Here is a 15,097-nt window from a genome sequence, read left to right on the forward strand (position 1 = left end):
TTTGAATTACCTTATCGTAGTTTTGTAATTTGCGGTTTGCAAGGTATTTTGAATTACCTTATCATAGTGATGAAAATCCGTAGTTTGAAGATGAAAGAATGTTTTAAGATTTGGCGTACAACCCTGATTTAATTTGTTCTATTAATCGCAATGATCAATAGGTTTGATCACCATAATTAACAGATTAGTAAAGGATTGCTAACAATTCTAATCGATAGATTCGATTATCACTAATAGAAAATTGAATGTATTTTAATTAAATTATTAATTTATCGTTACCCCTCATAATCGATAGATTCGATTACAAATAATAGCGAATTAATGAAAAATATGCTAATCATTGTAACCAATAAGATGGTTAAAACCTTTTAGCAAAATAAAACCTTACTTGGATTTAATTAATTAAATAATTGATTGATTATTAACCATCGCGACCGATTAATTCAGTCGAAACGAATAATAAATAAAATCCTAATATTTTGGCCAAATGGCCAGTGGGATTGGGCAAACCCTAATACTTTGATCACACACTCCTAGGGTTTTTGTGATTTTTAACAATTAAAATTGCTTAAATAAATTAAATCAAAATAATCGAATAATCGGGAAATAATCCTAAACCTTAGTCATTAGCTTAATCCTAATTTTATTATCCTAACCCTAATTGAATAAATTAATTAAACTAAACATAATTAATTAATATTTAACCTAAATAATAAAATAAGAAAATGTAGAAAAAAAACCTGGCAGTAATCATGTGTAATGCATTGATGAATGAGCATGGTGCACCCTCAGCTTTGTGCGTGTTGGATTAGTTCTTGGACGAGATCTGGTGGCCAGGATAAAAGATGCATGGTGATCCTCAGGAAACGCGCAGCGCAGGATTTATAAGTTGATCATAACAAAACAAGTTTAAGAAATAATAAAAACAATGGCATTACCTGGGGATCGAGCCCAGGTCTTCTGGATTACAAACAATGCGCCAATGCCAACTGCGTTGTCTTTCCACGCTGATAAAAAATTAAGCACAATATTATATGTATAAAACACAAACGTTTTAAAAATAAATAAAAAATTCGCGCGCCCAGCCTCATCTTCCTCGTGGAGATATTTCTGAAAAAAGGTAACACCTTTGGCTACGGTTTTTCTCCGTTGCCATAGCCCTGCCATCATCAATCTCATCATACAAGCCAAATAAATTCCAGATAAAAACATTGATTGATTAGAGATCATCCGCTGAATCTAATGGCACCACTAATATGGGCCAATTTCGCTTCTATCCTAATATCCCCAATTTAAAGCTTCAAAAACCTAGCAATGGCATATGTTTCGTCCTGCATTCAAACTTCAATTAAATGATCCAGAAAGAATAGAAACATGATTATAAACATAAGTGCATAGTCAAATCATGCTAAGAATTCGTATATATATGGAATCGAAGTAAACTCCTTTTGATGCAAACTGTGGCTTAACAGTGACGGTTCTCGAGGCTTCTGGCTTCGTTTGTGATTGGGATACGATTGATAACGCTCCAGGAATGTGCCTAAATCTCCAAAATACCTTGAAGCGATCTCCAACTCCAAAAATGACTTTGTCCTTTTTCTTGAATTTTTTAGATAAGATACAAATCCTGTTAGGGTTCTTGGAGGTCATAAAATCCTCCCCTTGCATTTGATGATGTTTAGGTATATATAGAGATTGAATTAGGTCAATATAACTGAACCAAATCTCTTTGAATCAAGAGACTGAATTTAATTACAAATCACCTTCCAAACTTTCCAAAATTGGCTTATTTGATTTAATCTTTTTCCAATCTCTTCTTGCACGAAAATTAGGCCAATATTTGACATTTATGTGATTGAAATTGATTGGAAAATAAGGCCAAATCAAATCTCTTATATTTTCTTCAATTATCTCTATTTAAATAGAATTTTAAATGAATAAAAATTCACTAAAAATACAATAAAAGTCAAATAATCGTGGGATTGAGTTTGGAGCTTCTTAATACTCTTATAAGCAAGTTTGGATCATAAAAGAATAGGCCCATTTGGAAAAAAATCCAAGTTTAACCTTCATTTGCTTCACATTTTCCATCCAAAATCGACCAACTTTGACAAGGCATATCTCCCTCACTTTTTAAGATATGAGAGAGTTCTAGGACTTTTTGGAAACCTCAATACGTCCTCTTCAAGCCACTTTGGAACATATTTTTCATTTGAGGACTTTATCTTGATGATATACCCTTTGACATAAAACGACCTTTGGTTGACTTTTGAAAAGGACCTATAACCTTTTGTACCATATCTCCTAAATGAAGCATTTCTGGCCTTAGCATGTGAGAGACAAAGTTGTATAGAATCCAATTTCCTTTAGAATAGGCTTTAGTTGGGAAATTTTTGATACTCCATGTGAAAGTTATGACCAGTCAAAGTTCAGTTGACTTTCTAGTTAAAAACCTTAATTAATGAATCAGGATCAACCTTCGACCAAATGATGGATACAACCTCAAATACTTGATGTTGACCAAAAGTCTTGAAGTTTGACTATATTTTGACTATAGTTGACTTTTAGATCAAACTAGTCGATTGCGGATCATCTGAGCATTTGAATGAGAAATCCCTGGAATTGAAGAACCACTTATTCACCCCCTTCTAAGTGTTTCCAATCTCTATCATCAAGTTTGTTTTTAAAGAACCACTTATTCACCCCCTTCTAAGTGTTTTCTCAACCTTCAGCAACAAGAGAGGGTTACCCTTAGGGCTGGAAATGAGTTGAGTCGAGTCGAACTCGCCTCAGCTCAGTTTGACTCGTTAAGAATTGGCCGAGTTCGAGTTCATGATGAATTTTTTTTTAAGCTTAAGTCCAACTCATTAAGAATTGACTGAGTTTGAGTTCGAGATCGAGTTTATCTTGAACTTTTTTCAGGTCAAACATGACTTGTTAGAAGTTCACGAACATCTTGATTCAACTCGTTAGATTTATCTTGTTAGGTTCAACTCGCTTATCTAACGGACTTAAAATTAATTTTTTAAAGTCTATTTATTTATTTATATATATATATATATGACATTTTAAATTAATATTTTTTAAATAAAAAATATAGAAATAAAATTAAAGCTATAAGATTGAATTTCATATGATGTTAATTTTATTTGTATAATTATTTGTAGAAATATTTTGCTCACTAGAGAATATAAATTATCAAGTAAAACTGTTAGATTAAAATAAAATATGATACTAAGATTTAGAAAAAATATTTAAACCTACTCTTAAAGATAATATAATCTATCTCATATATAATTGAGTAGACTCATGAACCTAATGAGTCGAACTATGTATAGTTTAAGTTCAACTCATTTAGTTAACAAACTTAGTTTTTAGCTCATACTCAGCTTATTTTGTTCATGAACGTAGTTCAATGATTTAATTTTTGAATCGAGTTTCGAACTATTTTCGAGTTAGTTTGGTTCATTGCCGCCCTAGCCGATAGAATGCTTAAGTGGTCACTAGAGCTATAAAAGTTTAGAATTTGCTAAGAAAGTAGGAAATCCCTCAAGGCACAAGTTCTCGTCAACTTTGTCAAAGAGATACTTGCGACCGTCTCCCCCATGAGTAGAGCCAACAAGTGGACAATCTTCATAGACGGGGCTTCTAGCTCAACGGGAAGTGGGGTAGGCATCATAGTCGAGAACAAGGAGGGAATCATAATCAAAGTCTCCCTCACTGTGTTCTTCCCAACATCGAACAACCAAGCCGAGAGTTTTAGGCTTTCTTTACAGGGCTCTGCCTGACCGAGAACCTAGGCGCCCCCAGGAAGTAAAAATCTTCACCGACTCTCATCATGTCGCCTCCAAAGTACGGGGAGAATATAAGGCCAAAAACGACAACCTCATTGAGTATTTAGTGTTAGTCAAGGAAAATAATGACCAAATTTGACCACCCGGGCTGACGTCCTATCAAAACTAGCAAGCACAAGCAATAAAGAGGAAACAAATCCATGATCTAGGAGACACTCCCCCATTCGAGCATCGAGAAACCCACTATTATGCTCGACATAAATGCCATGAGAGACAACAACTGTTGGATGTCCCTGGTGTATAATTTCCTAGCAAAGGGAGAGCTACCCTCCAACCAAAAGAGCCCTCCACGACAAAGAGATGGGGATTATGCATCCTAGTCGAGAGTAAACTACACTGACGAGGATTATGCATTCTATTTCTAAAATGTGTCGGGGAGACCAGTGTCCCTGATATCATGCATGAAATCCATGAGGGCATCAACGTCTAACACCTTAGAGGAGAATCCCTAGCGAGAAAAGACCTTCGAGCAGAATATTACTGGCCCACGATACAACACGACTCCAAAGAACATGTCAAGATATGCGACAAGTGTAAACCCCACACAAATATGCACTTAACACCACCTCACAAGCTCAAAACACTATCATCTTCATGGCCCTTCGACTAGTGGAGAATGGACATCCTCGGGCCTTTCACAATAGGCTCATTAAAAAAAAATACCTAATTGTCGCCTTCGACTACTTCACGAAATGGACAGACACCGAGGCCCTCGCCAAAATCATGGTCCACAACATACTATGTTTCTACAAGTGTAACGTACTAGCCCAGTTCGGTGTCCCGCTAGCGCTCGTGACCGATAATGGGATATAATTCACTAACAAAAATTTCAAGGACTTCGTCGCCATTCTCGGCACCAAAAAACAGTTTACCTTAGTCGAACACCTACAAACCAACGGGCAAGCCAAAGCCGCAAATAGAGTAATCCTTATAGGACTTAAACGATGACTAGGAAAATCCAAAAAGAGGTAGGTCGAGGAGCTATAGAGCGTGCTTTAGGCCTATAGAACGATACCTTCCATTATAAGGGAAACTCTCTTCGAATTAACCTATGGAACCGAGCCGGTAATTCCCATGGAAATTATGGAAGCATCCTGACAGATCGAATCCTCTCTCGACGAGGAGAGGAATGTTGAGGCTCTAAGAGAGGAGCTCGACCTAGACGAAGAAATACGTTCAGGGTAAACCCTCCGCGAGGCCATACTTCAAAAACAAATGACTTTGCGCCATGATGTCAAAGTTATAAAAACACAAATTTCAAACTGGTATCCTAGTCCCACCGCATTGTTAAACTCGACCCCAAAGGTGACCAAACAATCCTTCTCGAGAAAGAAAATCCTCACGATTAGCAAGGCATAAGACATACGAGTTTTCTCCTCCTCCGTCTCATCCTCGACAGGCTCTACATCACCCTCCAGCATGGCAACTTTTTCCTAAAGAGCATCTCGCTCCTTGGTCTCGTTCTCGAGTTGTGTGGTTTTCTCGACCAAGTCCCAGATAAGCGCAACCTGGAGTTCATAATTATTTATATAATTAGCAAAGTCGTTCTCGACCTTGTCCACATCTAGTTTGAGTTTTTTGTTCTTGGCCTACGCCCTCTGCAGGTCCTCCAGCGAGTACGTCTCTGCGTCATTAAGGGCAATGACAACTCTCAAGACCCTCATCATAGACTCAGCGTCCTCAACTAGACACTTCCTCATAGATGGTTTGTCATGACCCAAGATGGACCTTGCCTCCTCCTCGTGCAAAGAAAGAGAGTTTTCCCCGCTAAAAAGCCCCATGTGAAAATGTCAAGGAGCCAATATAAATTTTTCCCGGCCAGCCGCATCTTTGTCCTCGGCAAGGTCGACTCGGGGAGGTTTTTCACTCCATTGCCTCTTTGTCCTCTTCTCTGGAGGAGTCGGGCTAGCTTCATCCGAAGAAGGGAAACTCCCAGGGGTGGCAACTTTGGCTTGATCCTGGAGTTGAGAAAGGCAACCTTTGGGAGTCGGCTTGGGCTCCCGGGAAGCCCATAACTTAGCCATGCGCTCCTAGAGTTTATTCATTTTTCCTGCAATAAAGAGATACAATTATCACGGCAAAAGATGAAAATCATATACATTCACATCATGGGCTGATCCTATACCTAGAAAACGCAAGGCTTCCTCATTAAATTGATGCTCAATGAGCCTCTTTGTGTTTATATAACGAGCAAAATAGGTCGGCTGCCCCTCAGAATCTAAAAGTCCCTCTCCATTCGGGGTCGTACACCTGGAGGATATAAATATTTGAACAAACCCCACAAGCCCATCGTAGGAAATCCGACTATCCTCGCACGAATCCTCGGATTTGACGATATATTAGTCGGTTCCAGTGTCAAAGTGGTATCACAACAGGAACTTGCACTCAAACCTCTTCATAGGCTTCCCATCCTCTTGCACGACCATAATATCGAACAAGGTTGCTTCTGCCTCCTATGTAACAAGCTCCACCACAAAATACCTTTCCTTAAAACAACAGATAGAATCTGTAACACCCTAAATTCTAGATTAATTATTTATTTAATTAATTTGGCATGAATATATGAGTCATCGTGAAGTGTTCGATATATATATATATATATATATGATGTTTTAATGATTTTTGTTAAGTATTTGAAAATTTGATGATATGTTGAGTCCTTATGATGGTTTGTGATGATCTGTGATGTTTGAGATCATGATGACTTATGTGATGTTTTGATGATTCATGTGATGTTGTGGTGATTGGTGTGATGCTTATGTGTATTGAGGTATTTTGGAGTATTTTAGAATAATTTAGAATGATTAGAATGATAAGTGGAATTATTTTAATTAGTTAAAATTATTTTAATTAATAAAATAGAATAATATTGGTGTTAGAGATGATAAGGGCGAAATAGTAAATTGTAAAAGGTTAATTGAGGGAAAAAAGGAAAGCCATATTAGGGGTCCTAGGGGTAAAAGGGGGAGAGAGCTATGGCACGAAGAAGACGGAAGGATTCGTAGAGAGAACGCAAAGAGAATCAAAGCTAACTAAAATCCAAGATATGAGGAGTTTATATAGATTATCATGAATGATTTAAGTGATTGATAATTGTATGATTTGGTTTTGGGGAATTTTGGGTTATGAGGGTTTGATGATGATATGATGAATTTGATAATTTAGATGTGTTAATATGAAATATATGATACCCATAAGATAGAATGTATAAAAATGTATTTGGACTATGAAATATGGTGATTATAGGGTGTTTTTAGGGCTTACGGTGTGTAAAATTCGCTAAGGAGCTGGTTTAAAAGTGCAGGAAAATTCAGTACACGAGCAATGTATGGTCGACGCAAACAGAGGAATGGTCGACACAAAGAAGGCGAGCGGTCGCCGCATGGGTCAGCGTGAGCTGACCCGGGGAAAGGGGAAGTTATGATTTTTGAGCGAGCGGTCAACACATGGGTCAGGGCAAACGGACCCGAGATAGACCAAATTTTGACAATTTTGTTAAGCCCATAACTTTTGAACTCTAACTCTGATTTGGGTATTGTTCAAAGCGTTGGAAAGCTAACACAAAGAACTATACCATGGTGGAATAAAATGAATCATATGATGTAGTATTATAGGGATTTAGTTGGGATTAATTGATGAACTGTGTAGTGTTAACATAGGAAGTATGCCCTTTATTATGAGTTGACATAACCCTGTTTTGGTATAACTTGATGAGTGTTTTCTTTATGATGATATGATTTTATTGTAACGATGTTTTTTCTTTATGACAAGATGATGAGCTCATGTGGTGATATACCAATATGTAATGCTTTATGTTGTGAATTAATTTAACTATGTCTTGTCGTAACTTGATGTATATTATATGATGAATCAATGATGTTATGATGATGTGGGTGCTATGAAGTATGTGATGGAATATGATGAATCAATGATGTTATGATGATGTGTGTAAAATGATGCATGTATTGATGTGTGTTGACTAGTCGTGGTCGTATTTCATGCGGTGTTACGTGTCATGCATTCATAGAGTTTGTAGGAATTTTGTCCAATGAAGTTTGTAGGATATTTATCCAATGATGTCAGGATGGTTTGGTCTAGTGATGGCCTCAATCCCATAGTGTGGATTGAGTTCAACCTGTGAGGTGCTCCAGTTCCAAGCGGGAATCGATCCTATTGGTGGGGATCTTTGGAGAATAACAATGACCAAGTCATCAGTGATGTTTTGGTACCACATGCACGATTCCTATGAATTTGCATTTCATTATTTGTGACATTGCACAATAATTGGAATAAGTGATGTCTTTGATTGTTTCTTGGAAGATGATGTTTGGTAAATTTTAAGGGATGTATTTGATTTATTCTTGGATTGATGATGATATGACGTGAAGAATTGGTAATTGTTGTTATATGATGTAATGTATTGAATGATGTTATATAATTTTTATTTCATTGATATGACTGCTATATCTATTCCTTATGTCTTTTATAAAGATTATGATGTATTAAATACTTGAATTAATTGATGTGTTTGTTGGATGTTTTGATTTATGATGCTTGGTAAGAAGAATCGTCGAATTGACGTTGTATTATAGATGTCGTAATTGGTGCCACGTTGTTGTTATTTCTATGCCATGAATACTATATCTATTACTTATGTTTTTTATGATGATTGCGATTTACTCACCCTGCCTGTTTGAATGTTACCTCCACGTGGGTAACACGGAGGTGGTCAAGTTTAGTGCAAGAAGCATAAGAGGTAGCTTTGGAATGTGCTATTTAGTATAGTTGAGTCTAGTGGGTCTTGCTCTGATATGTAACATCTTGATTGGGATCGATTGATTGTGAATCTTGAGCACTTTGTTATTTTGAAGAGTTTGTATTTAATTGTCTAAACATGAAGTTATAAACACGAAGTATGGTGATTTTGTTGATGTTTGAACTACCTTTCATGGTAATGATTAATTATAAAGAAGTTTCTAAGGGATGTTTATTTCGCTGTGAAGTTTTAAAGTAATTTGATTAATGGCACTAAAGATATTATTTATGTTCAAATGTTTTACAACCCGTGTTAGGGAGCAGAATTAATTATTATATGAAATTTTATGAAGATTTGACATCCTTGCTTTTGTTTTATGTTTATTTATTTATTAAAAATATTCGTGAAATTCGTGGGGGTTTTAGAAGGGTGTCACAGAATCCATGTACGCCCTGAAAAGCTTCCTCGGCTTCTTAAAAGACACCCATATATGCCTCCCGTTAACACCCTGCCGTTGATGATGAAGGACCCTAAATAACAAAGGCAGGGTCACAATGATCTCTAGATACTGGTAAACCACCTCGAGAGCTCGAAGGAAAGCGATCCCATTAGAGTGAAGATGTTAGGGCACTAATTGCAACCATCTGAATACGCTCGTCTGAAGGCCGGTGAAAGACATTCGTGAGCCCACCTCCTTGAACGCAAACACATACAATGAGATACGAGCCCCCCGATACGGAGAACAAATCCTTTGGTGAGACTTCGGGAGCACGACCATCCACGACCTCTCGGCCTTCCCATCCCAATATTTGACCACATTGAAGGCATTGTTAGAGTCGTCGACAAACCGCAAAACAATGTTCAGGGGCTCCGGTGTTAAACTATCTAACCTATAAACCTTATTACCGACGGGCCCGACGTCCTCCTCGGAAATAACATCTTCATTTATTTCTCCCTCCTCCAGAATGTCGACCTCAAGATTTTCCTTTGCCATTATACCTAAAAAGAAAAAGGAAACAGTGAATTCGACTGCAATCAAATCAATCCTTCCACCGCATATCAAGTGAAAGGGCGAGAAAAAGCCAAAGGACTTGTTCCCAACCAAGGATCAGTCTTGACGTAAGACACGGGCATGGGTTCTCTATCGCTAATAATATCAAAGCCCCGCGATGAAGCATGAGCTTATGTACCCCATCGGGAGACTCATAAGTCTTGCCGGAAAATTCATAAGTACCCTTAGGAGATTCATAAATATCCTCTAGATATTCAAGAACCTCTCCAAGAAATTCATAATCCTCGATGGGAGATCCATGAGCGCCCTCGTGAGAAGCATGAGTCTCCTCGCAGAATTAATAAAATTCGTCGAGAAACTCATGAGCGTCTTCGGGAAATTCATCCTACTCGGCGGGAAATTCATCCAAGAATTTCGTCCAAATTCCCTAAATCTACTAGATCTCCAAGCACAGTAGAATCCTAGAGTTAAAGATCCTAAGGCTAACATACGGAAAAATATGAGGTTACTTACTTGGAAAGTTAAGGAACAAAGGACCTTGTAATTAGTGGAAGTTGCGGTGGGAGAAAATTCGGAAGAAAATTACGGGCAAAATGTGAAACTGAGAACTAGAAAGCAAAAGACATGGGAAATATCCCAAATGGTCCTTCTCATCTCATTTTATAATGAAACCCACGCATGGAAGCGTGGAAAGGTCATCATTGCCTAGAGCCCTAGGCTACCCTAGACCACGATGATAATTTAATAGCCGCCACGCATGGCGCCTTAAAGTCTTGACTTTTCACCTTCATGAGGCAACACTTTGCATTCTTAGATGAGACAAGGAATTAATCAAAGCGTTTCACATCCCCATGACTAGCTCGACCACATGAACGGGATACAATTGACCACCTGATAACTCAAGTTCACTCGCGATCACGCTCTCAAAACACATTCAGCCAAAGACTCAACTCGTCGACATGATTAACAAACATGTCCGACGGTGGGCTCTTACTTGCTCGAGCTTGTCCCCCGGACTTAGGTGTCTACACCTATGTCGATGAACTTGTGCATACTCAAACCCTTGTAAAGAGTCCCATTGTTCAGGCTGATGCAACCCGAATGAGGTATCCCCCCGGAAAATTTATCTCCTCGACGCGACCTGCGACTCCTCCAACAACGCACATGGGTGCATTAACACCTATCTCCTCGAATTGATTCACAACACCCTCGTTAGAGTGCCATTGTTCAAGTAGACAACCAAGCAAAATATTCACTCGAAGAACCCGTCTCTTCGACGCGGTTCGCTATGTCTCCATTGACGGACTTGCAAGCACTCGCGCCTTTGTGACACTAGGAAATTCCTCGACCAGCTGTCGGGCATCGCTTACAATGATACGACACATATGTCACGACAAGAGCTCAAGGCTCTCTGACACTCCACGACGAGCATCCTGCCCTTAAGTCATTACTCCTTCAATTCGCAACAATGACTTTGGAGGCTTTTGTTCAAGACTGGGCCCGAGGTTGGCATACCATCGAACAAGGCCCATTCAAGCGCGCTGCAAAGAGGCACAGTCTAGAATAAAATCCTCCCGAAAGTACTGGTCCTCCCCCGAGGATCGCAGTCAGTTGACGTGGAATAAGGGTTACGTGCTGACTTTTCCCAGCTTTGGACTGCATTTCCAAATCCAAAACAGGAGACCTTGACCCAGCGCTAGGGGCTATAAATAATCTATTTTGTAAGGGGGTCAAATATTTAATCCACTTTCATTCCACATACTTGCATACCCACTCTCATTTCACCACTCGCAAGATTATCGATCCACGTTGCAATACTCTTTTAATTTTTTTACCGTGCGACTGTTTTAGCCGGTTTAGAAACCCACGTTACTTTCATACACCCAAATTATCACTTTTTTGTTTTTTTCCTAGAATCTCACCTTGCCACTTGCATAATACTTTTACATTTGTATATTATTTAATTATTTTTTTAGTATAGGACAAAACAATTACTTTTTCTTTCTTAATTGAATGAACATAGTAATTCTGTTACTACTATGAACTCACTCAATAAGAATTATAATATCATATTCAACATTTTATTTTTTATCTTCAAGAAGGTCTTAAAAACTTATGAAATTAATTAAGTTTCACCAAGACAAACAACTAATACAAAAATAATTACCAACTTAAAATAGAACAATAAAATCTTATAAAATTAATTAAGTTTCACCAAGACAAACTACTGATACAAAAATAAATATCAACTTAAGTTTTCACCAAGACAATCTAATTCATATAACTCTAATTTTTATTTTGAAATTGAAAAGCAGGCAAGAGAAGATTAGTTGGCCACTCCAATGTAGCTACATATTACTCCAAATTGTTGTTGGTGCAGCCACCACTTTCAAATAACCACATCAAGTGCAGACTTCATTATTAACAAGTGGACTGATTGCTTCTTTTTCAACAAGTGCAGGCTTCATTTTCACATAAACAAAGAGATAATAATTAGAAACTATGTTAAATAGAGATGAAAGAAATCCCTTTTTCATTCTACCAGTACATATTTTCTTATGACCTTTCTCAATCCCACTCTTTATTCTTCTCGGAGCCCCTTTTGTTTTTGACACTTTTGGATCAAGTAGTTTCTTCTCGAGTAATTTGTTCTTCCCTACACTTTCTTTGCTATTTTTCATAGATTGATTAATGATTGCACATTGTTTCAAGGCATCTTCAAGTGAACGATATGCAAAGTTAAAACTCTCATTACTCAATGATCCTTCCTCCAACAATTGGAAAGCCTTTTGATATAAAAGATCATATCTATCCTTATTGGAACAAGTATCTTCATTCATTTTTCTTTTGTGTAGACTTCTAATATCCTTTGTCCATCTTCTTAATATATAGTGTGACGGGACACTAAAGACACCATTAGATTGGAGGACCATTAATGAGTGTCTACAAAGATATCCACTATACTCAAATAAGTGACATACACAAGAAATTTCCACTTTCGTTGCATTCCACTCTACAACAAATTCTTCATTTTTCTCAAAGTCAAATACTGTAAAAGAGTTTAGTTGGTTATCTACCTTATTCATAAGATGACATCCGGATAATCCCATGACTTCAACTTGGAATTTTTTGAATACTTCATGTGTATAAATATTTGACATTTGCTTCTCAAAAGGTGATGGAGTTTTAAGAGCAGGTTGCTTGTGCCATGTATTAAAATCAGCTTGCATTTCCGCTTCTTCTCTATCTTGCAAAGCAACTTTATATTTTTCAACAAATTCCTTCAAAGTTGTTTTCTTGCTTACATATTTGTCAAAAAAAGAGTTGATATTCTCTGATCTTTGAGTTGTTGACAACCCACCAAAAAATGTATCTTTCATGTAAACAGGAACCCAATGTTCACGTTCTTCATATAAAGATTGAATCCAACCATCCTCCGATAGTTGGAATTTTTCTACCATGTCCTTCCATTTACCTTCAAACAATTGTATTGAACGAGATTTGTAAATGCATGTGTTAAAATATCCCATAAAATCCTCCCTTTTTCTTATTACATGACTGAGCTTATCGGGCACCTTTCTAAGTATATGCCAAAGACAAAAACGGTGTCGCACATTTGGAAATACCTCTTTAATAGCCACTTTCATTGCTCTGTCTTGGTCGGTAATTATTGCATTTGGAGGATTTCCACCCATTGCCCTAAGCCATGTTTTCATCAACCATACAAAAGTCTCAGAAGACTCATTTGCTAGTAATGCACAACCAAGCAATCTTGACTGAAAATGATTATTCACACCAATGAAGGGAGCAAATGGCATTTTATATTTGTTTGTGATATATGTTGTATCAAATGATATCACATCTCCAAAATCTTGATAATCATTTCTACCATTTGCATCCACCCAAAATACATTTTTTAAGCGTCCGTCGTCATCCAAATCAATTGCATAAAAGAATTTTGAATTTTCTTCTTGCATAAGCATAAAACACTCTAACATTGTATTTGCATCTCCTAATTCTAAAGACAAACGACGATCCTTATCTAAATGATTTCTAATATCTTTCTCCAAGCAACCAACTTTCTCATATCCTCCATGTTGTTTGGCCATTGCTGCATAAATTTGACTTGTTCTGACACCAACATTTTGCATAGTTTCAATACATTGCTTTTGAGACTTATTGATGCTTCTATGACAAGGAAAATAATGAGCATATGTTGCAAAAATATCATGATTGTGATCTTTGATGAAGTCATGGACGACCCATTTTCCGTCACACTTTATTTTAATATGTAAGCCAGCTTTGCATTCCACTTTCAAACAAGGACGTGGATTTTGTGCAGTAGACTCTCGCTTTTTCCCATATCTTGTGCAAGCATATTTCACATCAATAAATTGTTTAGAAACTTTTGAACGACGACTACTTTTAGTGCATACACCAAATCCGACACATTTAGCATAACATGCATAGAAAGAATAAGCATCTTCCTTAGACTCAAATTCCATTCCAATGTAAGGTTCTTGAACATTGTTAACCTCCAAATCACCAACATATGATTCATTATTGACAGTTTCATTAGCAACACACTCTTCAATTTCATCAATGTGTTCCATTAATTCCTAATATATATACATAAAAAATAGTAATTTATTGATTAATAATCACAGAAAAATGGATGCTATCAAAATAATTTCTATATGATAAATTGAACCTTAAAGAAAAGAAAAAAACAATTTTTATTAATTGATAAACTGAAGAAAAAATGAACAGCATATCTCTATTATACGAAGAAATTAAAGAACAATCTCAATAGTTTATTATATATATAAAAAGAATGTAGTTTATGAATAGTACCTTAAAGATGAAAAGTTATTTTCCTCTTGCTGCTATCTCCACCTTCTTCTAAAATGGCAAAATGATGACTTTGTAAATGAAAGGGTGTCAGTAGCAGTTGCATCATAGACTTTGGTTTTAGCATTAAGAGTTTTAGATACCCGCGAAAAAATGAAACGTTTCGTTTTAGATATTAATAAAAAATATTATTATTCATTTAAAAAATACATGTTTTAGAGAGCCGGTTATAAGTATAGGAAAAAATAATAATGAAACGTGGGCGAATGAACCGGCGAGTGGTTAAAAGAGACTGTGCAAGCGACTGTGCTTAGCATTCCTATATATATATATATATATATATATATATATATATATATATATATATATATATATATATATATATATATATATATATCCTTTTTACCATTTTCTTCCAAACATCATGTTTTTTTCAACATTCTCTTTCAACCACTACCAAAATACAAACAATATTATTGTGTTTCAACAATCATTTGAACCAGTATGATATTTGGTTTTGCATGCATAATCATGCCAAGTAAACCGGTACTATATAAACCAAACCATTAGTATGTGAGGGAGAAACGAATATGATTTGGAGGAGGGGAAAAGTTATAACTTATA

The 15,097-nt window shown here is 36.6% G+C and overlaps 1 protein-coding gene across 1 annotated transcript; it reads right to left on the reverse strand.

The window, feature by feature from the left end:
- Positions 1–12,024: 12,024 nt before the first annotated feature.
- On the reverse strand, positions 12,025–14,227 carry LOC131640673 (protein FAR-RED IMPAIRED RESPONSE 1-like). The gene is made up of 2 exons (XM_058911058.1): positions 13,297–14,227; positions 12,025–12,258 (listed from the first exon to the last, which is right to left on the reverse strand). The coding sequence occupies exons 1-2, from the start codon at positions 14,125–14,127 to the stop codon at positions 12,025–12,027; spliced, it is 1,065 nt and encodes a 354-aa protein (XP_058767041.1). The 5' UTR covers positions 14,128–14,227.
- Between the last annotated feature and the right edge of the window lie 870 nt (positions 14,228–15,097).

The sequence above is a fragment of the Vicia villosa genome, unplaced genomic scaffold, assembly GCF_029867415.1.
Source record: "Vicia villosa cultivar HV-30 ecotype Madison, WI unplaced genomic scaffold, Vvil1.0 ctg.003268F_1_1, whole genome shotgun sequence".
Taxonomy (NCBI): Eukaryota; Viridiplantae; Streptophyta; class Magnoliopsida; order Fabales; family Fabaceae; genus Vicia; species Vicia villosa.